Source organism: Gopherus flavomarginatus, chromosome 12 (assembly GCF_025201925.1).
Source record: "Gopherus flavomarginatus isolate rGopFla2 chromosome 12, rGopFla2.mat.asm, whole genome shotgun sequence".
Classification (NCBI taxonomy): domain Eukaryota; kingdom Metazoa; phylum Chordata; order Testudines; family Testudinidae; genus Gopherus; species Gopherus flavomarginatus.
In genome coordinates, this window is record NC_066628.1 from 33,638,733 (window position 1) to 33,662,627 (window position 23,895).

General features: G+C 46.2%; 2 protein-coding genes across 11 annotated transcripts in view; one reads left to right on the top strand and one right to left on the bottom strand.

Moving 5' to 3' along the window:
• Positions 1–600: 600 nt before the first annotated feature.
• Positions 601–19,217, bottom strand: HEXD (hexosaminidase D). 6 transcript variants are annotated; one of them, XM_050919352.1, is made up of 13 exons: positions 18,833–19,216; positions 16,110–16,252; positions 15,320–15,429; positions 13,466–13,553; positions 12,471–12,635; positions 10,479–10,662; positions 8,722–8,793; positions 6,860–7,055; positions 5,187–5,269; positions 3,993–4,071; positions 3,809–3,910; positions 3,097–3,186; positions 601–2,012 (listed from the first exon to the last, which is right to left on the bottom strand). In XM_050919352.1, the coding sequence occupies exons 2-13, from the start codon at positions 16,206–16,208 to the stop codon at positions 1,844–1,846; spliced, it is 1,437 nt and encodes a 478-aa protein (XP_050775309.1). In that variant the 5' UTR covers positions 16,209–16,252; positions 18,833–19,216; the 3' UTR covers positions 601–1,843. The 6 variants fall into 6 exon arrangements, with proteins under 6 accessions (XP_050775309.1, XP_050775310.1, XP_050775311.1 ...); XM_050919353.1 differs by lacking the exon at positions 18,833–19,216 and adding an exon at positions 18,735–18,818; XM_050919354.1 differs by lacking the exon at positions 18,833–19,216 and adding an exon at positions 15,524–15,678 and having other exon boundaries at positions 16,110–16,196.
• A 117-nt stretch (positions 19,218–19,334) lies between these two features.
• The window catches only part of OGFOD3 (2-oxoglutarate and iron dependent oxygenase domain containing 3), a 90,710-nt gene continuing 86,149 nt past the window's right edge, over positions 19,335–23,895 (top strand). For 3 of the 5 annotated variants that reach the window (XM_050919398.1, XM_050919396.1, XM_050919397.1), the window contains exons 1-2: positions 19,340–19,447; positions 22,569–22,786. In XM_050919398.1, coding sequence (XP_050775355.1) covers positions 19,350–19,447; positions 22,569–22,786 — 316 coding nt within the window. In that variant the 5' untranslated portion in view covers positions 19,340–19,349. Of the gene's footprint in view, positions 19,448–22,568; positions 22,787–23,895 lie in introns of all 5 variants that reach the window. The other 2 variants (XR_007768729.1, XM_050919395.1) reach the window with 1 other exon arrangement.

The following is a 23,895-nucleotide window of genomic DNA, read 5'->3' on the forward strand; positions in this document are numbered from 1 at the left end:
CTCCCGTCGACTCCGGAACCCCGCCCCAGTGTAGACTAGGCCTTAAAGTAGTGTAAAAAGTAGCATTATTTATCCACAGTGGACAGCGTACACAGGAGATATTGAAATAGACATCAGAATAGCTCACTGGTTAGAGCACTCACCTGAGGTGGCAGAGGGGACTTGAAGCAGGGCTCTCCTGCATCCCAGGTGAGTACCTTAACCACTGGACTAAAAGCTGAAGGAAGGCCTCCCTCTTGCCCAGCTTCTTGCAAAAATAGCTTAGGTGCCTATGTAGAGGGTTCACAGCTGTGAATCCCAAGTAGAGGGATGCATGTCCCTGCAGCCAGCACTTAAGCACCCATCTCCAAGAGGGATGGGCTTAGCATGCCCCCCTCAGGTTGGCATCTCCCACTGGCTACCTTAGGCAAGGAGCTGCCTAGTGAGATAGCTTTTGTGAATCCCACTCTACACTGCCTCTCCCCATTTATTGTATCTCTCTGTATTTCTCAGTAGTTTAGATATATGCTAATTTCAAAGTAGACGTTAGAACTTGGCCCCATACTCATTCTTTAAACTCTGTATTTAGATGTTTCAAGAAAGCAATGAATGAAGCAAAGATTTTAAAAGGTATTTTGAATGTTTATTGTAAATTCACACTTGGAGTATCTGGTTTTCACTGATTTATTTTGTGCCCAGTAGTTACAATATGCTTGTTAACCAGTTTACAAGAGCCATGAAACATGAACTTGTCTATAAACCATTAAGAGCCGTCACCTCAAGCACCAAAAGCCTATGGGTGTCTTTCTATTGACTTCAGACTAGTTTCTAAGTTTGCAAGTAGATGCAACAAAAGTCAGATTTATAGTTATGAAGCTAACAACTGAAGGGTGTCTGAAGTGATTTGGGTACTTTTCAGTTATGTTGAGAGGCTTTAAGAAACTTCCTCAAATAACCAGACTGCAGTGTTCAGCATGTTACCAAAACTTCATTTCCCACCTCTCATTTCAAGTCCTGTAAGTCCACTGAAGTCAACTGACTCCTGCTTTGATGCCCCGTCATACACCATGCTGTGATGTCACAGCCCTCAGGGAATCTCTCCTGTTCTCCTAAAAAGCCAGTTAAGACCTGTATTTTAATAACTTTTTTTTTTAAAAGGTCAAGTTGTGACCTTCAGTTCCAGATCTGAACCTGTTCAAAGCTGGATGTAGGCTTTTTGTTTTTTAAAATTCCTTTCTATACTTTAGAATGTCACGGACAGAACGTATCCAGAGCCATGGATTGACTGAAGTTTTGTCATGATGCTGCAGTAGGATGCGTACTGGAACACTGCCTCTGAGCAAGAATCAGATGGCCGTAATGGAAGGAGATAAAGACCTACAACAAGGCAGAAGTATGCAGAATCTTGGGGGGCATTCAGCTCATACTGGTGAGCAACTGGAATTTGCCACATTACTTTTTCAGGTCACTTTTACCTAAAAGAGAAAGATTTTCGAAATTCAAGATCTGTCTTGATGCACTTTCTCCTTTCCCTATACTCTCACTACTAAGGACACAGCCAAGCTTGGCCTCGTTCTTGCTTTCATTGTTACAGACAGGAGTAAGTCTGGTCAAGTACGCACATTGCTGTAGCTGATTTCAGAGGCTGAGTTTTGGCATTGGTTGGAGCTAAAGATAGAACCCCACATCTTCATACTTCGTCATTCTAGCTTCAAATTCCTTGCTGTGGATATGGTCCAACTCAACTTCAGTGAAGTTGCATCTACTTTATTCCATGGGTGGTTTAAGCTCTGACTATACAGCTACTCATGAATTTGCACCAGCCAGAGTCTCAGATAAGACGTTTGGCAGTTTCTGAGGGCAGCTAGGATTGTGCTTGTATTGCTTTGTCTAGGTCATCCACTACTTCCTGCAGTTTGTGAAAGCTGGGATGGACATTCTCTTCCATCCACTCTTCTAGGGTACACATGTAGAAAACTCTCTCAAGGGCTGCTTGAAGCTCTTGCATCACAGCATTCCACTTGGCTAGAAGACTAAACAGAAATCAAAGGAAGAAGTGAACAGAGCATGCTACAGTCTATGTTCTTCACCAGGATTATTAGCCAACTGCACCAACTACATTTGCAATTAAGTCATGACAAAAGAGATGAGATGAGATCACCAGGTGACACTCTGCAGAGAGAAGAAATGGAATTCTAGCATACTGTGCTGGAGCTTTAAAGTTTCACTTCTCCTGCAGGAAAGGACGTTATCTTTTACAGGACTGCAATGGATTTAAAGCTGCAGGACCGTACCTTGCATTTTGAGGGCAGTTAACTTCTGCATCTCACTCATTCAGTGGTTTTAAAAAATGGTGCAAAGGTGTATAAGTTAATGAGGAACTGTGCCTTTTTTTTTTGTATTTGAAACCTGACCTTGAATTAGTAGAGATTTAAGTCACTAAAGCAGTTTTTGAAACTTAAATTCCCCTTGCCATAGTAACTCTTAAAAAATCAGCATAACATATGAATTGACAAAATAGGCTTTAACTTTGGAAGGATTAGATTTTTATTGGTAAATGTTGATTTCACCATACATACACACACAAACCAACCAAAAAGAATTTCCATTGATGATAGGAATTCTGGTTGAGAACCTTACTTTGTGTGAGCCCCACCTTAATGAGTATAAAATGTGTTGTAATGAATGCTGCCTAAAAGCATGTATTTACAGCTCTGCTAAAACAGCTGGCTTATAAAGCTTTAATTATTTGAATCTCAACGTTTGTCAGATAATTGTTGTCTGACCTCCTCCACCCCTGTGATTTCCCACAACTGTGAAAATTTAAATGGATAAAAATATACACAGATATACTAAACAAGACCATGAATTGCATTGGCAGTGGACTAGGAGTCAGAGGATCGGCTTCTATTCCAGATCCTGCCACTGCATAGTCATTTCCTTTCTGAGAAGCTGTCTTCCCAAAACCTATATGCTTCATGTTCGATTGTTTTATAACAACTAGGTTGCTTAATGTTGACTTATTCCAAACAGGGGTGCTCAAGCTTGAAATCACAGAATGATGTTTTAAACACGAGTTTTATTTCCAGTATCTTGCAAAGTGGAGTGTTGAGTTACCTTAGTGCATCCGGCTGAAAATGATGCATCATTATAGGATGAACGATCCTCCTCTTTCTGTGGTAGGGGCTGAACCAGCCTGTGACAAACCTGAAAATACATCTCAGCCTGAATATTCCTTGAAACAGCAGTGACTGATGGGGACAGATGGCTGCAGGCCAGACTGAGGTGATTTAAGAAGTGGTTTAAGTTGGAATCTCCCTCACACTGATGTAGACACAGTTGTAGAATGGATCTAATGCGGTCTAAATTAGTGTAAGGGAGTCTAATTTATGCCATTTTACACATCACCTTTGAATTTGGTTGAGAGTGATAGTTTGTGTCCTAAGGCACAATATTTTGCCTTTATAACTTAAACATTAATCATTTTCCCACTAGAACTTTCAGAAATTACATTTTGTCTTCAATGCCAGTAAAACTCTGATTCAGCAAAGAATTTAAGCATGTGCTGTGATAAAAAGGGATGGACTTAAGCAAGTGTTCGGGCAATTTGCTGAATCCAGGTCTATATGTGTTATCCTCTGCTGGTATCACTCTATTTCAGAGCAGAGGGTCATGTGACACCTTAGCCACCCACTAAGCTTCACAACTAATAACATAATAGCCACCTTAGAGAAGTCAATTTAAGTTTTCTTGCACCATTTATGTACATTATGGGCCAATCACTTATGAGGAGACAGCAAAAATACCAAGTTGATTTTTTTTTCCTTACCTGTTTCTTTCAAGAAATTCATCTACTGAGGGCTTCAGATAGCAGCAGACCTGAGTCACAAGTGTGAAGATGTCACTCCCTGGAAAGGTCCCTGAACTTTCACTGTCCAAAGAGAATGTGTCAGTCTCCAGAATTACATCACAACACAACAGGAAGCATCTGAATCCTGCAAGTGGGGCTTTACCTCATGAAAGTGTCGATTTCCAGACTTGAGAGCCCCAGCTGTTTCTCCACATTTTCTTTAACCTTTTCAGAATAGCCACCTGGGCAAAGGACAGTCAAAGTAAGAGGGGAGCAGAGGAAAAGTGAAGCCTCTAATGGTAAAATGGGGACACAAATAGCTATAATACAAGTAAGGAGGGATTTTAACTCTGCTTCCACTGAAGTCAATGGCAAAACTCCCATTCACTTAAACAGAAGCAGGGTTAGGCCAAAACTGAGTACTTATGAAAATCCTCCCTACAGACTTCAGTACAGCGTGTTAATTCTCCATTGAGAAATTACTACTGCCACCCCAGGCTTGTCTGCCTAAGTTTTCTTTACATTGCATTTCCCTCTTAATATTTTTAGATATTCTTAGTTTTTTAAAAAAAGTTTCAGGAGGCTTTCCCAGCCCCCAAAATAAGAAATGCAGAAGACAGAACTGACCCTTGCAGAATTCTACAGGTTAAGGCCTAGTCTACCAGTATAACTATTTAGGTTAAGGGTCTTTTTTTTCTGAAATGGTTATACCGATTCAATTGCTAGTGTGGATGCAGTTATACAGATATAAATACCTTCTACTGGTATAGCTTATGCCCCTTCCCATCTGGGAATAAGCTATACTGCTATAAGCACCTTTATGCTGGTATAGCTGCATCCATTTTAGGGGGGCTGTCCTCCTTTATCCACACTGGTATAGTTTAAGCAGAACACCTTGTGGGTGTAGACAAGACCTTAGACTGAAATGTGGTCTATGTGTAACTAATTTCATTTCTGTATGAGCAATGAGTAAAAAATCAGTTTAACCAGATTTGTTTCAAAAGCAATTCATAGCTTCTAATGCTAAAAAAGATTACACTTGAGAAAGGAAATCAATGTCAATTTATGCGCTACTCAAAAACACGAGGGGATTAGTATAATAAGGTTCTTTATTAAATTAATGGAACCACACAATGGGTGGAAACCACAGCAGCTGCTATTACCATAGTCATGCCTGTGTGCCTATAAAGGGTATGAAATTAGATCAGAAACACGTTGTTTATAATCTAACAATGTTCATGATCATGGACATGCCTGTTACATTTAAGAGGTGGTTTGATCTTGCAGAACTTTAGTCACAGTTAACTTTACTTTGGAATAGGTATTAGCTGTGATAGAGGATATAAGCAGTGTGTACCATTCTGTAGTGCCTGCAGACACACAGCTAGTGATGGGATTCCCACTGGAAGAAGCTCACATAAGACAGAGAAGTGGTCATACCTGAAATAAATAAATGTCCATTCAGTCAATGTTTTGCTGGAAATAGGTGTTATAACTGTGCTAAATGTTAGCATTTCATCCAACAGTCTTGAAGTGTTTTATAAACATTAGTCCATCTCTCAGGATAAAGCACGTCCTAACTCCCCGTCCAAGGCACAAAGGGATAATTATACCTCTGTTACTGATGAGGAAACTGAGAAACAGATTAAGTAGTTTGCCCACGGAAAATCAGGGCCAAAGCCTGAATTAGAACTCGGGATTTCTGGCCTTATCTTAGATCAGGGGTCGGCAACCTTTCAGAAGTGCTGTGCTGAGTCTTCATTTATTCACTCTAATTTAAGGTTTTGCGTGCCAGTAATACATTTTAACCTTTTTAGAAGGTCTCTTTCTATAAGTCTATAATATACAACTAAACTATTGTTGTATGTAAAGTAAATAAGGTTTTTAAAATGTTTAAGAAGCTTCATTTAAAATTAAATTAAAATGCAGAGCCCTCTGGACTGGTGGCCAGGACCCAGGCAATGTGAGTGCCACTTCAAATCAGCTTGCATGCCACCTTCGGCACACGTGCCATAGGTTGCCTACCCCTGTCTTAGATTATACCTCTGTCTCATGAAATGCTTTTCTCCTTCTAATACTTACAATTATTTCCTCACGCAGCTTTGTGGTATTTGAAACCATCATTACAATAGTTTATTCTTTTAACTACTCCATCTCTGGACTTGGGTATTAACTAGAGCGGCATTGGAAGGAGAAACTAAGTGTCTGGCCACATTTCATGGGATAGCCCCCATTTTCAAGGGTTTAACTGGACTGGGAGATCAAGCTACATTCATATTTTCATCCCATGAAGGATAAAAATAACTCATGCTATCTGAGTTTAAAGTGCAAACAATTTTGAGGGCATCCTGTGGTATGGTTTGTTTAAATAATCATTGTCTGCAGGCCAGTTAGTTGGTATGTGGATTAGTCCTATGAATGTTAAATATTAGCATAGGATGAGTAAAGTGGTCTTCATGCACCTGCAGAAAATAATCTGTAATAAATGTGTATTCAATACATCCCCTCCACCCCCTCCCGCCCAAAAGAAGAGTGAAATAAAACCCAATTCAAGGTGGCACAAAGCAGCATTTAAAAAGGCTGAAATTCCAATCTTAATTTTGCCTTAAGACTTGTTGGAGACACATCCAATAGTTAAGAGTCATTTCTACTGATTAACCCAGTGTGCTACAAAACACAAGCTCCCTCATTAATAATGTAGTTGAGTTAACTGAGTTTTTTACTCCCAGGTAGAGCAAATATTAATCGTTGTCGGATTTAGACCTGAAGAGCCTTCAGTTTTCCACGCTCCACGGCCTTAATGCTCCTGGGCCAGAGGACTGGAAGGAACCTTTTGAGACCCATCAACAACACTCAGTTACTTGGGGAGGGGCTATAAGTGAGCAACAGGAGGCACTGCAGTATTCCCGAGTTCTCTGCAGCACTCTCTGGTCCCTGTGGATCCTGGGCCCCTTTATGCCTATCTTGATATTGTTTGGTGGGAATTTGTTTGCATACATTCCATGAAACTGCTTAAAGAACGGCCCTTACCTTTGCCAGCCAGTCAGGGCGATGCCTTGGAGCATATCAGCAGGGGTGCTGTTTGCCACTTTCAGCCACTGGAGATTGTTTTTTAGATGGTGTCCAATCAGGGTTAGAGACTGATTTGCCCCAGTGGCTCCTTTAAAGGCACTGGCAAACCACAGCTTGGGGAAGCCACACTTGTGGTACTTTTCTATGAGAAGCACTGAAATATAAGACCAAAGGGACATGTACAGTACAAGGTGCTCAGTTTTAGCTGCATTACTCCTGTTCAGAGAAATTCTGGATCCTGAACTCTTCTGCAAAAGATACACAGCTCAGGGTTTGAGCCAGAAGGGGCCATAAGCATGTCACACTTTCACTCATTGAGACACATAGTCCATTTGTTCACCAAAGGCTATTCAGGATGCAGGCTCTGAAGCCAAAGTCCATTTGCAGGCAAATGTCCCCTACCAGCTTTTAGTGAGAGTCTTGCTGTCTACAAGATCAGGCCCATATTCTCAAGGTACTTCATTCAGGATCTGATTCTGAAAACCTCACCCATGTGAGGACTCCTTGCATGGCCAAGTGTTACTCACTTGAGTAAGGACTGCAGAACTGGGCATCTGGAATACCCTGCTGTTATAGCAGAGTCCACACAGGGCCAATTCCTTCTTTCACTCTGGTGTAAATCAGAAGTTACTGCCCCCAAAGATTTACACTGGTGCAGATCAGAAGAAAGTCAGACCCAATGAATTCAAACACTTGGGAGATTTAAGTTTCATCTCTAGAGTGCTAAGAAAGCTGGGTGTATACCTGACTCTATGGAACACCAAACAACTGTTAGTTACTGTTGCACCTAAGTCCTGGTCTACATCTAAAACACAGATCGATCAAGCTACATTTCTCTGGGCTGTAAAAACATAGATGCAGCCAGGCCAATGGAAGAATTCTTCCATCAACCTAGCTACCACCTTTTGAGGTGGTGGATTTACTACAGCAATGGAAACATTTCTTCCATCACTGTAGAAAGTGTCTATACTACAATGGCATAGCTGCAGGTGTGCCACTATAGCTCTTGCAGTATAGAAATACCCTAAGCATTTGAATACAAAATCTTTAAGGCTTGATCCAACTCCCATGGGAATCAAATACGAGCCTTTTCTCTGACTTCCAGGGAACTTGTATGAGGTCTTTAGGGTGGGATTTTCAGAAGTGCTCACTATTGGCCTAACTGGACTCACTGAAGAACACTCATTAACCTTCAACAGAAGCAGAGTTAAGCCAACGCTAAGGACTTTTTCAAATGACACCCCTTATTGACTATGCTGAATGCCCAGGCCAATAAAAACAAGATGACAGGTAGGTGTGAAAATCCTGATTTTAACAGATGAAAATCCTTCACAACAGGAGTGGAGAGAGAAAAATAAAGTTAGATGGAACAGGTACAATGCCATGATGTCAGAGCAAAGGGGTTTGCTTACAACTTCATTTTGACAGTGTAAAATGGTGAGAGATTCTTGATGACAAATATAAGGTGCTTTTTAAAGAAGTGACATGCCTGAAGTCTATATTCAGTTTAACAGAAGAGGAGGGTAGGATCATCTTTCCATATATTCTGCTAGAAAGAAAGGGGCCATACTCCCCTTGAAAACCTCTCCAGGAGCAATAAATCAGCGTGCACAGATTCTAGCAAGATTCTGCATAGTTGTCTCCATCACTTACAGAGATTGTTATAATTAATTAATATAAGTTAGTAGGAGAAGGTTTATTTAATACAGCAAAAGCTTCTGGTGTCTGGGGACCATGTGACGTAAGAATTAGAAACTGGCCATTTTTAAGTTAACTGAGCACTTTGCAGCTCCAAGTAGTTCAGAACCAACAGTACAAACCTTTGTCATCCTCATCAAGATCCGCTGCATAGTCCCAAATCATTGGCTCCATCAGCTGAGCTACCCCGGACTCTAGAAGGAGCAGAATTTGTTTTAAGTGATGCAAAACGGTCAGTGAAAGCCACTTGTGTGTTAATGCTGCAGTAATCAGCCCTGCATCAAACCCCACAGGATGGGTTTGTCAGCCTTGGACGCAGATGTTCTCTACGTACAGAACAGACAAGAACACAGGCAGCTCCAGAGTGCAAGTCCCTCCTGGCCTCTCCCTGCAAACTCTGGTTTAGAGAGGACTCTTCCAAGGTGAGAGGCAGTTCAGGCTCCATTCAATCCTTAGATTCTTTCCTGAGACTGTCAACAAAGAGATCAATTAGTGACCATCCATAGGATGGACACCTGTCTATTGGCCAGACTAAGGCCATATCAATTGAAGTATTGGTACAGCTGCACCGCTGCAGCACGTCTGGTGAAGACGCTCTATGCCGACAGGAGAGCACCAACTCCACAAGTGGCATAAGCTTTGTCGGCAGGAAAAGCTCTCCCATCGACAAATGCTTTTCTGTTGGTGTAATTTATGTCGCTCAGGGGGGTGGAATATTCACATCCCAGAGTGACGTAAGTTTTGCTGAGATAGGTGGTAGAGTAGACATAGCATAACAGTCTTTCATCTCTAGCCAGTCTCATTATCAGTTTTCTGGGCTTACCACTGCATGTGGTTGCAGAAACAAAGGATCCTGCAAAGGGTTGATCCTGTATTCTTTGCACATGTCAAACTTCCTCCAACTTCAGTGCAAATTCTGTATGTACAAAGGTGCAGGTTTGGTCCCAAGTTACTGTGTAATTCACTTGGATTTAAACACTGAAGACTAACTGGCCATGCAGAAGCTGCTGCCAAGCATTAGTAAACATTGCAAAAATTCAGTGTTTAACCCAAACCCCATTTTAAACTGTTCAGAGCAGGTCTTCATGCTAGTGTGGTGACAATGCTGCTGGCTGGCTGGCTGGCTCTCTATTTATACCAGGGCTGGACCAAGTTTAGCAATAGTTGGAAAAAGGCTAATGTGAACGAGATCACTGAGCAATCCCACAATTCAGTTCTGGACATCGCTGTCATATCCACAGCGATAAACAGCAATGTCAAAGACACCCAGTCATGGCTTCTCTCCGTTAGTCTGCATCATGGGCATGCAGGCACTTCTGTGGAGAGCAACTACTAACTGGTGCACAAAACACTGCCCAGGCATGTGTGGAAGTTGAGGCTAAGGACACTGATTCAAACCTCTGTCTTTACATAAAGCTCCATGAGATTTTTTTAAATGGTCAGAAAGAGAAGACAAAGACCCACACATGGCATCTTGATCTATGTTAGGTACTTATATGGCCCTTGTTACCAGAGTATCTGAGCACCTCACTATTTGTAATGTATTTATCCTCAGGACTGGCCTGTGAGGTAGCGCAGTGCTATTATCCCCATTTTATAGAGGGGAAACTGAGTCATAGGCTATGTGACTTGCCCAAAGTCACTTAGGAAATCTGCAGCAAAGCAGGGAATTGACACCAGGCCTCCTGAGTCCTAGGCTAGGGCTCTAACTACTGGGCAATCCCTCTCCTCTCCTTAGCTCTTTGTGAAATCACTTCTTACCTCTTCCTAATTGTCACAACTGAATGACGAGTTGCCCAATACAGTCTGATTCAAAAGTGGGTATATAGAGTTTGTTATGCGATAAGGTTATGAGAGGTGTTCTGCCCAGCTCACATACCTGTCAGTGTTTCCTCACTCACTCCCCTGAGCATATCATCCCACACAATGGGCTTCACCTCGGGATAAGATGAGACCATGCAACTTGCAACAGCTTTCATGTGGGACAGACACAGCTTCTCTATGCTGTTCTCTTCTTTCTGCAGCCATTGCTTTGACTCCTCCCCTTCACCGAGATAGTAGACCTGGGGACACCAACCAGAAGACACTGCTTTATCATAGAGGCTCTTCTAATATGTCTCCTCCTTCATCCCTGTCTCCTCTTATTCTCCCTTTGGCTGATCAAAGAGAAGAGAAAAGGGGAGGGAAGGATGGATTCCCCATCTATTCAAAAGGAAGACATGAGCTCAGTTTCCCAAGAAATCTCCCTGTCGAAGCCTCCCTGAGCCTGTAGCAGGCAGCAAGCACAGAGCATCCACATGTTGGTAAGACATTGACCTATAATTCCGTTTAAATCCCATCCCACAGCTCGTGAGCACTCCAGTCTCAGTAGCTTTCGTGTGGGGCTCCAACAGCCCACGGAGGCCTCTACAGGCTTCTGAAGACCTGTGAGCTGTGGTGGCTGAAAGTCTGCACAGAAATGAAGGGGTTAAATATCCTAATGAATTCAACTACTTAAAGAAAACATTTTCAATGATTCTGGAAGTTAGAATAACCACCTCCTGGAAAGAGTGGGCAGAACCTTGAAGTACAACTCCTCCAGGAGCCTGAATAATCCTGTCATCTTACCTAAGAGCCATCACACCAGTTTTCAAATCACACAGTGACATGCATGTTGGAATGTGGCTCTGCACCCTAGGGTAAGGGTACTTGGAGCTAGGATTAGAGTTCTTATGGATAAGACTTCTTACTCTCGGGTTAGAGTTCCTCTGGGTGGGGTACTTGGGGCAAGGGTTAAGGTTCCCATGGGTTGGGCTCCCTGCCTTAGGGTGACACTGTACATCTGCCATCCAATTGCCTGTAGAATTACCTGGGTGCTCTCCATCAAACTTATCACAGCTAGAAACAAGGTTAAGGCACTGAAAATCACGTGTAGATATCAATGGGCTTGGAGAGGGGTGAGGGAAGAGATTATGATCCTGGAAAACTACGTCGGCGTTTCCAAGATAGTTAACGAACAAAAGTGCCTCAGCCTAACGCTCTTTATATATCCATTCATGTGACTGTGGATGTTCTCATTATGCGAATCCCTAATCCTAACCAATGTAACTGGCACTACTTCTATGAAGTGGTGTAGTGAGGAGATATGGCTTTGATTCTTTGAGACTTTAATATGACCTTATTGTACCAAACCACTTTGCAGACAGAAATCACTCAGCACACCAGTGAAGTGCAGCTACCTCTGGGATAGCTCATGGCAGTTGCGTAACAGCACATATCAGCAGGAAGAGAGGACTATGTCACCCAACAGAAACTGCGGGAGCATTTTTGTCAGCAGAATGTATGTTGCATTATCTATTATTTGTATTGCAGAAGCAGATAGGAGTCATGGCCCAGGACCCCGTAGTGCTAGGTGCTGTAAAAACACAGAAAAAAGATGGTCCCTGCCCCGGAGAGCCTAACTAAGAAGAAGGAATTTGGCCAGGACAATGGGGCTAATATATAGTTGAACATAACCAGTCAGGACCTCAGGTTTGAAATCTGATCCCAAGTGAAGCCCTTTAAGGCAAGGTTACTCAAGCCAAGTGCTGAGTTAGAAGCACTTTTCTGGAGCTAGTACTTTACTTTTGATCAACCTATTAAAGAAAATAAACTGCTTCTGTTGCAATCAGAGATATTAAGAATTAAAAATGACTTTTAGATTTAGCTTCTCAGAGCTGGAATCTTGCTGGTTCCCTTGCCTGAAAAGGGAATTCCACTCAGATATGTCCTCAGCATCCATCACTAAATTCACGGGGTCCCTGGTCCACCCAGGCACAAAAAGATTTCTGCGTGAACCCTTGCTTTTTCCCTCAGCACTTGAGAGAAACTGTGTCATTAGGGAGAATCATACCTCATCAGAGCCTATGTGAAACCATCGTAAGCCATCGTGCAGCGCCACCACCTGATCAATCATTGCACTGACCAGCATCAGGGATTCCTCTTTGTGTGGATTGAGGGCATTTGGAAACATCTCCACCTCCCGGAGGTGAGAAAACTCTTGGTGTTTTAGGACAAACTACAAAAGAGATGAGATGTACGGATGAACCACAAAATGACTGCAAGATCGACACATCTATGGTGCTGTCTCATGTCACTTTGGGGTCCAATGGATGCCACTGTTACAATTTTGGAAACTTTGCTGTGCTCAGGAAAATGACAGAGGCAGAGGACATGCCAGAGCCAGGCACAGCAGAGGCAGGACACATTCTGCTGCTCTCACCCTTCCATAGAGCATCTTAGCCCAGACACCGCTGAGCAGTGGCTGCTCCCCCAGATCAGAGGGAGCTGCGCACCCCATCACAGTGCTATAACCAACATATGTATATAGGGGTAACATGGATAACTCAGGAGGTTACAACTGCATTGTTTGTGGTGCCTAAAACCTACAGCAGGGAGGGAAGTGCTGACTGGGGTGGCAAGGCAGGTGGTGTGGAGGGCTGATTGGGCTGGGGGGTGGAATTCTACAACAGAAAAATTCTGTCAGTTTATCTACTGGGGAGGAAAAAAATCATCTTGTTGTTAAAGCCTGGGAATGGGAGATCTGGGTTCTATTCTTGGTGCTGCCACTTATGTCCGCTGTGAAGTCACATCCCCCCTCTGTGCCTCAGTTTTCCACATAAAAACTGGGATAAGAGAACTCCCTGTCTCACTGGAGAGGCTGAAAGGATGAAATCACTAGTGTCATTGGGGTGCTCTGGATTGCTGGATGGAAGGTGCTGTTAAAAGTGCAGAGTAATATTATCCCCCAAATGCTAAACACTAGAAACCTCAATGACCCATGGCCTACTCCCTGCTTTCCAGAACTCTGACCTACACAACATCTCCCAAATCCAGACATGCACTTACTTCCATGTGTCCAAAGGTCTGCACCAGAGGGATAACTTCTAACTCATGCAATTCTGCCAAATTTAAAATCTCTTTAATCTCTGAGGCACTAGGAAAAGAGACAGAAAGAAAGCGAGAGAGAGAGTGAGAGTACACATGCTTGGGTTATTTACACCAGGATCCCGGGACAGTGTTTTTAGAGTTAACCAAAGCCAGGACCATGTCAATTTCAGAAGGATGATGCTCTAATATGTATAAGGCACCTTTTATGCAAAGCTCTCCACAGGCTTTACTGACTGTACAGACTGCAATTCACTGTATAGACAGAAATCACAGGTAAAGGCTTCATAGAGTTAACATTGGACAGCAACACTAACACAACTGGAAGGGAAGCATTTACCTTATGCAACTGGAATGCAGGGGTATTTATGGAGCAGAACAGAAACACCTCCGTTGGCATTTGGCCTGGATACAAGGGTTAATATTACCTTCACCTGTGAAAATTATCCTGGGATCCTTAGTGACCATGTGAGGTCAGGATCCTGCTTTTATTTCTAGTCTAAAAGCTGGCATCTTTGGCAGCTGCTTCATAACATGCTGTGCTGTCAGTCCAGTACAAGTACTTGGCACTCAGATATAGCTCTGTATGCTTTTCAGAGTGTTGTACAGCCATTACAATAACTAATCTCACAACACCCCAGAAGGCAGACAGTTAAGTATCATTATTCCCTTGGGGACACTCAACACAGAGGTTAAGTGATTTTCCCAGGGCCACAGAGGGAGGTAATGGTAAAGGTAGGATTGAACCTCAGGAGTTCCTGACTCCCAGCCCCATGTTCAGGACATTAGACCACACCTCAGCACTGTATTGGACAGAACTGTCTCATCTACTGAATCGCCTGCACTACTTCCTTGAGTTTTCCCGACAGCAGTCCCAGCCAAATCCTGACTTGGCCCAACAGAGAAGATCCCAAGACTGTGGACCAGATTTAGGGTGAAGGGCTGATTTTACGTGCAGAAAAATTGAACAAGGAAAATGCCAAAGCTGTGTTCCTGACAGACACAAATGGGAAACAGCAAATACACCTCTACCCCGATATAATGCGATCTGATATAGCACGGGTTCGCATATAGCGCAGTAACCCCAGGGCTCGGGAAGCACTTTAAAAGGCCCGGGGCTCCGGCTGCTGTGGGGAGCCCCGGGCCCTTTAAATAACCCCGGGAGCCCTGCCTCTGCTATCCCAGGGTTGCGACAGCAGGGCTTGGCTGGCGATTTAAAGGGCTGGGGTTCTGGCTGCTGTGGGGAGCCCCTGGCCCTTTAAATCACCGCTGGGGCTTGGCCGGCGATTTAAAGGGCCTGGACTCCCCGCAGCTGCTGGAGCCCGGGGCTCTTTAAATCACCACTGGAGTCCTGCCGCCACTACCCTGATATAATGGGGTTTCACCTATAACGCGGTAGTGATTTTTGGCTCCTGAGGACGGCGTTATATTGGGGTAGAGGTGTACACAGTCACCAGCAGCACATGTTCTGCTCCATTCCCCCCTGACCCCAGGACTGAGGGGAGGCTTGCTGTTGCATCTTCATCCCATTCATAATGCACTTTCACTTTCCTTATGCCCCCTATTGCAACTACCATCCTTCCATGCATGGACTCTATGACACTCCCTTTGGAAACCATCAGTAGCAGGTTCACCAATGATTCTTCTGGACTCTTAAGAATGGTATGTGATACTCCTCTCCCACCCCCAGGAGCTTCTACAGCTGCTCCAGATGGTCAGTCCAAGAGTCAGAGACCAGGACTCAGCCTGTAGCCTCCTCCCTAGCAGTATGAAGGCCACTTGACAACCCTTGCAAGATTCATTTGACTGCAATACCTGTAAGCATGCTCTGCTCTGAGTGGCTTCAGCTCTCCCTCATAAGGAAACATGTCCTCATACTCAATGAGAAGGCCATTGGCACCAAGGGTATGAAATAAAGGAAAGATCTGCAAGAGAAAGAAACCACTGCAGAGCTGTGTCTGGCTTGTAATAACGATATTCATGTTCACAACGAACAAGCTTAACAAGCTCATGTCTTACAGGTCCCAGCCTGCATAATTCCCAAGGTAACAAAGGCATCAGGATGTGAGGAAGAATCTTAACTTTTCTTTGGCAGTCTCTCTGGCACCAATGTGGAGTATTTCATTCACAGTGAAATCAGGATCCAAGATATCAAGAAGCCCAGAGCTGGATGGCTCAAATATGAACAGATACAACCACAATCAGATGCTTCACTTAGACAGAGAACTCTGCTTAAGGTTTTCCTTAACTAGAATCTGAATTCCTTATGCAGCTGCAAAGCATTACAGTTATTGTGTGTGGTGGATTGAGTGCTGGTGAAGGAGGCTGGAATGAAAGCTTAATCTGCAACAAGTGGAAATCCTAAACCATTATTTCCTTCTAGGAAAGGACTGAGGTTACTGCAGTTTACAGTAAGCATCCTAAATAATTTCTACTGAGACATTCTGGCCTCTGGATAAACCAATTTTTTTGCTCTCCCCAATTAAAGCAATATGGATCACTATATGCTCTCTTGCATTACACCCCCAGTGTGACCTCCAGCTGAGGACTGGAATCATTTTGGAGATGATTCAACAATCCCACTTGCATGCACTCAATGTGTTACCTCAGCCAGGTAGGAGACCTTTGGTGGAGCACCTTTGAGATCCAAGTGCACTAAGTGCAGCCCAAATGGTGAGGAGACGGTCATTTTGTTTTCTTCCATCTTCTTAGCATGGCAACAGTCTTCAGCAAAAGCAAATATTTTACCTTGAGGAGAGCAGCAAACTTATTACTTGGAGCATTTCCCCCCACAATTAAATATCAGTCTTAAATACAGAAGCCTCATGTAAGCATGATTTAGCCCAATTTTATTAACTGGGGGAAGAGCTGCATTTATAAGAAGGTACTGTACTAAAAACACAAGCTAAACCATTGGTGCTGAAACACAGATCGCAGGCCCAGTTCTATTCCCAGCTACATCATATCCACGAGACTGGCACATGAGAGGGCAGAACCGGACAAGGGATTCCTGGCTTGTAATTCCACAATGGAGAGAGTTGTGAATTTTACACATCTGTGGCACCTTTTACCCAAAGATCCAAATGTGATTTACAGGCAGCCACTTAACCTCTCTACCCTTTTGTGAGGAAGCAGAAAAGGGTTATTCTTATCCCTGTGCTACAGATGGAGAAATTTGGAAAAGGTGACACTGAGAGTTAAAAGTCAGAGAAGACGTCTGTGGGAGAGGGCTGATTCCATGTTGTAAGTGAACAGAAGATGCAGCTAAAATACTTGGTGTTCCAGGCTACCCATCTATCTTAAGTGAGAGTCTGGACATTGGTATGAGGCCACAGGGTATTAGATTAACAATATCGAACACTACCTTCTTATGCCACACACGGGCTCCCAGGGCCTGTTCACAGTCACATCTGCTGATTTAGTGACAGAACAGTTTGACAACTCTTTGCTCCTCAGAGAAAGCCCAGTGCTGGGAAAGCGAAAGACTTCCCCCATCTCCTGCAGCACTGACAGATTTGTGATTAGACTCCTAGAATTATCAGGGTTGGAAGGGACCTCAGGAGGTCATCTAGTCCAACCCCCTGCCCAAAGCAGGACCAATCCCCAGACAGATTTTTGCCCCAGATCCCTAAATGGCCCCCTCAAGGATTGAACTCACAATGCTGGGTTTAGCAGGCCAATGCTCAAACCACTTAGCTATCCCTTCCCCCCAAAGGGCACACTTGTGTCCCTGCCACAGAGAGCAGTGAGCTGAGTGAGGGTAATGAAGCGGGGCCCTGAGGCTGTGCGGGCCCTGCTGAGGGCAATTGAGGAAAAACTTGTCCTACAAAGCCACCATCCCTGGCAACGATGCACTTGCCAAGCGGCGCTCGCTAGAATCTCAGACCCAGTACTGCCAGCTCTGGGGAGCCAGGGAGTGCGTCTGACCTGGCTACAACCTCTAGCCCTCTTGTAAATTTCAGTCCTGCTTATGTGGGGGCAGGGCAATCCCTCTCTGATTGGTAGCCTGTCCCACTCACCCACCTCCTCAAGAAGAGCAGCCAATCAGAGTGTCTGTAGAAAGTCGCAGGCACTGAAACTGTTTCTTACAGGAGGAGATGAGCAGGAAGAGCTGAGCAGATCAGGGCTCTGCTCCCCCATCCTTCCTGCGAGCAGCAGGGATGGAACAACACCTTTGCTCCCCCTGGATGCAGCACCCAGCCTCGGAAGGAGAGGGGAGGAACCCTTAGAGCTGAGGAGAGAATGGACTGTGCTGTCTCCCGCCTTAGCCTGGTGAAGATCCCAAGAGCTGCAGGAGGAGCAGAGATAGGGCAGGGGGAGACGTGATGGGGAGTGGAGGGAAAGAACTGGTTGCAGGGCAAGGGATGGGCAGGTGTAGGTGGTCCCACCCATGGAGCTGGGTATGGGTGTTGCAGCCTCCCTCCACCACACACTGGGGGTGGCCAGGGCAGTCGGAGCCCCTTCCCCACCCCATACACACATTGGCGGTGGCTGGGGCAGTTGCAACTCCTTCCCCACCTCCAGGGCCGCCCAAAGGATTCAGGGGCCTGGGGCAAAGCAATATCGGGGGCCCCTTCCATAAAAAAAGTTGCAATACTATAGAATGCTATATTATCGTGGGGGCCCCTGCAGGGCCTGGGGCAAATTACCCCACTTGCCCCCCCTCGGGGGGCCCTGCCCACCTCATACACACTGGGGTGGCCAGGGCAGTTGCAGCTCCTCCACCCACCCACGCACTAAGGTGGCCATGGCAATTGCAGGCTCCCCCCACCCACTGCGGTGGCTGGGGCAGTTGCAGCCCCCCACCACACACACACACACACACACACACTGGGGGTGGTCGGGGCAGTTGCAGACCCACCCTCCCAGTGGGGTTGCCGGAGCGGTTGCAACCCCCAGCACACACACACGGGGGGTGGTCGTGGCAGTTGCAGACCCCGCCCCCCCCCACTGGGATGCCCAGGGCAGTTGCAGCTCCTCCACCCCCCACGCACTAAGGTGGCCATGGCAATTGCAGGCTCCCCCCCACACTGGGGTGGTTGGGGCAGTTGCAGCCCCCCACCACACACACACACACATACACACACTAGGGGTGGCTGGGGCAGTTGCAGACCCACACACACACTGGGGGTGGCCGGGGCAGGTGCAGACCCACACACACACTGGGGTGGCCGGGGCAGCCCCACTCCCCTCCGCCAGAGCATGTCTGGCGGGTTTGGATCCAACTCACGATTCGTGGGCGCCCCAAGTCCAGAGCCCGCCCGGCCAGCGGCACCCCCCCTGCCCCGGCACCGCGAGGGTTAACGCCCTTCCGGACCCCACTCAGACCCAGCAGCAGGAAGAGAGTTCCAGGGCTCCGTTCTCTGGCATGGATTGCTCTTGTCTGTCCTGCCACACATTTCCCTGCCGGCCTTCATTCATTTGGCCTTTGTCCTGGCTGCTTTCCAAGCGTCTCTGACATGGATTACTCTGGTCTGCCCTTCACAGGCTTTTATTCTGGGATAGCCTCCTTCTAACCATGTCTATGCTCCATTACTCTGCTATAGATTGCATTGGCCTGTCTCTTAATCAGTTTTCATACCTCCTGCTCTGCCATTCTGGTATAGATCGCTTAGGCCTGTTTCGCTCATCGCTCTGACAAGCACTGCTCCTATCTACTTGCCTTTTCCTGCCTGCCCGATCACTCCGGCGTGGATTGCTCTAGCCTGAACTGCTTCCTGTCTCTGGTATGGATTGCTCTGCCCTGTTCTCCAGCCTCAGCAGTGGCTGCGTGAGCGCATCGCTCCGGTCTCCCCGTGCCGGTCGTTAGTGCGGGGCTCCGGGTAGCTGCAGCGTCCGCAGCGCGATGGCTCCGCAGAGGCGGGCGGGGTCCAAGGCTGCCGAGAGCGGCGGGGGCAGCGCGGGGAGCTGGGCGGACAGAGGGGAGCGGAGGCGCCTCAGCAGGTACCTGCCGGCGAGGGGGCGAGGGGTCCCGGCAGAGGGGGTGGGCCGGGCCGGGTCCGGGTCCCGGTCCCGTCCCCTCAGCCCGGGGTGCGCCCCTGGTGCCCGTTAGCGCCGCTCGCTGTGTGGCTGGGGCTCCGCGCCCTGCCCCCACCTGCCTCGGGCGGGGTGCGGGAGCCCGATCATGGGAAGGGCCCGGGCAGGAGGGAGCCGCGAGGGACGAAGGTTTCTGGGACTCGCCGCCTGGCTGTGCCGCGAGCAGGGCCCAGGCCCCGCGCTGCCCGGCGGCTCTGCAGGGGGCTGCTGTGCGTGGCCGGCTACTGCAGGGCGCGCGGCCCCGGCGGCAGAGATGTGGCATTAGAACAGCCGCTTGTCCCCGTGGGCCCCGCAGGGGGCTGGTGCCATTGCGAAGGGAGCTGCCCATCCTGGGTCGTTGGGGCTCCCATGAGCAGAGTGCCCGAGCGGCACGCAGACTGCCAGTGCCTTGCTCCTCAGCACAACCCCGGGGAGTTGGGGGTGGGGGGGCTGCTGTCCCCATTGTAGGGATGGGGATCTGACACACAGAGACCAAGTGACTTTCCACGATTACACAGGTAGAGCGGGGATTTGAAGCTGCGTCTCAGGCTTGCATCCTGCAGACCTGATCACTCTACCTCATGGGTGAAAGTCCACGAGGCAGATTTTCTTTTAAGAGCCTCATCTGGGGAAAGATTGAGCAGCTCAGATCTAAGCCCTGCTGTGTACATAAAGGCTGTACAGGTTTCATAATAGCGATAATACTACCCCCAAGTCTTCGTGATAGCTGAAGTTTATTCCTGTATCCAAAATTCTTAGCAAAACCAAAATTTGATTGTATGAAACTTTACCTTTGTGAAGGGTTTGAGTGGTTCCTTGATACTTTACCTAATGTTTGTTACCTGTAGTAAGTTTAGCAAGGGAAGCACTGTTCCCCAAATAACAGGTCAGGAAGGAGCTGCACCCCATCCATTGGTTAGCGGTACCTGTTTTTATTAGGGTTGGCTTTCAGTGTTATGTATAGACAATGATGTTAGGCACATGCCATTCCATTCACACTGTTGCATAGTTAAAAGTGCAAATCAGCAAATGCAAAGAAAGGCCCCAATCCTGCAAAGACTTATGTCATGATAGAGGCTTTGGGCCAGACCTGAGTGGTGCTGTGACCCTGTTCAAGTACAGGTCTTGCAGTGCCACTCACTCACATTTATAGGGGGTGAGTATAGGGCTTCATGGGCCAGGAGGGTCAGGCTGCTGGTGGTGAAGGGGGGATGCCTGAGAGGGGAAGAGAAGGTTCAAATGTGTGGGGATATCAGTGCCCCCTACTTTAAATGGTACTCTGAAGTTCCTCCTTGGTTAGTAATAAAAACTCAGTTTCTAGGTAAAATGGGGGTGGGGCAGATGCGAAGGAAGGGAGCTGCTCCATTTTTTTTCCCCCTCCATCTTAAATATGTATGTATGGGGAAAAATACATTAAACAGACTTATGTTCTTCTGGGCTTTTTGTCTTCCTTTCCCTGTTGGAAAGCCAAGTTCTGCCTGTTAAGAGTAAGGTAAATTAATTGCCATTTTTAGAACTTCGTTGTGATTTAGAGTGGAGCCAAATGTTTCTGAAAACGCACTGTAGAATGGTTTGGAATTCTAAACCACTGGAATGCAGAGAGGATTAAAAAACAATCAGAACGGTACAGGGTCTTACAGCTGAGCCCATTATTCTGGCTCTGCATTTCAGCAGGGCTGCCTGGTGCCCTTGATGGCAAAGCCTGGGGCATGCTTGGGCAGTTTGGCAGGGGAAAGAGAACAAGTAATGCACCTGTTCTTTGGAAGCCAGAAAAAGGAATAAGAAGGAGACTTTTATCTGATTGTGCTGAGTTTCCTCCTTTAGCAGGGCTGAATCATGCAGCCCTTAGGTGTGAGTAACTCCTGTCAAAGCAAATGGGAATTTTGCCTCTGTGAGGACTGCAGAATTGGGCCCTAAACCTGGCTAGTGGGGGCATGCAACACTGCTGCTGGAATAAATGACAATTATATTATATTTGCAGGCCACTTTTAAGTCCTTCCCATCTCTAAAGCTAACATAGAACAGACTTCAGGGGAGTGTTAGATCCTAAAGTCTTAAGGATCAGGGATGGCAACGCTCCATGTGCAGCTCTGAGCATCTACAATTTACAAGAGTTCTGCTAACTCCTACTGGTTCCTCTGGAAACAGACCCTGATTGATGGAAATGGGGCAGGGGGCAGCTTTAAACTGATAATTTTAAAAAATCAGGATTGATTTAAAACAAATAGGAAAAATTAATAATCCTTCCAAATCTGGCATGAGCCTAGATACTCACATGCACTTCTGTTAAGCATCTGCAGCCTTATCACTACGGCCCTACCAAATTCACAGTTCATTTTGGTCAATTTAACAGTCATAGGCTTTGAAAAATCATAAATTTCATAATTTCAGCTATTTAAATCTGAAATGTCACAGAGTTGCAATTGTAGGGGTCCTGACCCAAAAAGGAGTCGTGGGGGGTGTGTGTCACAGGGTTGCTCTGTGTGTGTGTGTGGGGGGGTTGCGGTACTGCTACCCATACTTGTGTGCTGCTGCAGGCGGTGGCAGTGCTGCCTTCAGAGCTGGGCAGCTGGAGAGCGGCAGCTGTTGGCTGGGAGCACAGAAGTAAGGATGGCATGGTATGATATTGCCACCCTTACGTCTGCGCTGCTGCTGCTGTGGGAGGCACTGCCTTCAGAGCTGGGTGCCTGGCCATCAGCTGCTGCTCTCTGGCTGCCTAGCTCTGAAGGCAGCACAGAAGTGAGAGTGGCAATACTGTGAACACTCTGCAACTCCCTTTTGGGTCAAGACCCTCAATTTGAGAAACACTGTGAAATCTGTATAGTATAGAGTAAAAGCACACAAACGACCAGATTTCACGGTCCATGTTGTGTTTCCGTTGGTGTGAATTTGGTAGGGCCCTACTTATCACAGCTTGTTGATACAGGGCTGAGAATGTTCATCCAGCTGATGAGCTAGCTCCCAAGGTGATTCCTAATCACTGCAATGCAGAACAGTAAATAAGATTGTTACTTGTTTACACAGTGATTTATCTGTGTTCTGTTCTTAGTGTGAGGAAAAGCAGAGCCTACCAAGAATCACGGAGGAAGTGGCTGAAAGTCGCATTCCTAGTCTCCTCTGCTGTCCTCGTTAGCCTCTTGAACTGGAGCTACTTGGTCAGCGAAGATGGAGTCGCCGAGGTTCTGGCTCATTACAGCGAAAGTCTGCAGGACAGATTCATTGAGGTGCCCTGCTCCGAGGACTATGACAGCCATAAAAGATTTGAAGGTATTTGTACACAAGTGTCATGGGTTAGGGCAGCCCTCTCGTGCTACAGCAGGCTTGTCTCATTTCCACTGGAGTCCCTAATACTCACCTCTTCTTTCTATAGCATGTACCTCATCATAACTCACACATTCCTTGACTTCCAAAATGCTCAGGTCTCTTATATCACTCCAGGATCTGCTGGTTCCAAAAGCTCTTTGCTGTCTTTCCATGTATCTTCCCCACCTCAAACTGCTTCATTAGGACAGTGTGAAATTAAACTCCCTGCTAAATCAATCTCATTCCTTTTCATGCTATGCTGACTCCTCTAGTGGGAGTTTGTAAATACAGTTCAGGATGTATGGTGGAACTAATTCTGGGTACCATCTGCACTGTGAGCACACAGTAATCACATAGGCGCTAGCTTCTGATACAGGTTGTTTCCAGAATCATGTGTTTAAGTACCGTAGTTAAGAGCCAGTTTCCCCGGCAAGATTGTGACTGAAAATTAAAACATAGCTTTGCTATTATCACTCCTAAATGCAGTAGGCATGTGGGTTCTGTCTCTGGTTACACATCCCCTTCCAAGTAATAGGTCCAGCTCCGGAGACTGCTTTCTCTCAACTAGCTACCTATCTTCCCATCCACTTATGATTACTTTGGGTTCCTGGTGATAGAGCATCTAGAGATAGTGAGATTTCCCTCTCCTCTGGGGTATGTGGTATAGCACAGTAATTTATGAGTTCTGGGATTCCTTGGGAAATGGGGAAAGTTCATGCTGGAATCTCCCAGAGGGTGGGCTATCTTCTGCTCAGGTTCTGAGTGGCACTCCTAGGGCTGTGTGAATAAGCTTTTTATCTCCCCTTGGTGTTAAATACCTAGGTGCCAACCTGGGCACTGTTGGTCTGAAACGTAACCACTGTGGTTATATGATTCCTGTGACTCTCAGACTAAACATGACACACACTCAGGGGCCATGTAGTTCCCACATCTGTTGCAGTGGAATTTGGGCATAGTTGGTGTGTTCTGTGACACCTGCAGGTGCTGCTCTTTTGGGATTTATTCCATCTCCCTGGGCTCAAAGAAAACACTATATTGTAGATCCCCGCTGGAGAGCTTGCTGGGTTGAGAAA

Coding starts and splice junctions, on each gene's coding strand:
- HEXD (XM_050919352.1), bottom strand. CDS start 16,208: ATGGAAGAAAACAAAATGACCGTCTCCTCACCATTTGGGCTGCACTTA. Junction 4,072..5,186: donor TCTGCAGGCACTACAGAATG/GTACACACTGCT, acceptor TCCTTTGCCCAG/GTGGCTATTCTGAAAAGGTT. Junction 2,013..3,096: donor TTTCAGCCGGATGCACTAAG/GTAACTCAACAC, acceptor ATTTCTGTTTAG/TCTTCTAGCCAAGTGGAATG.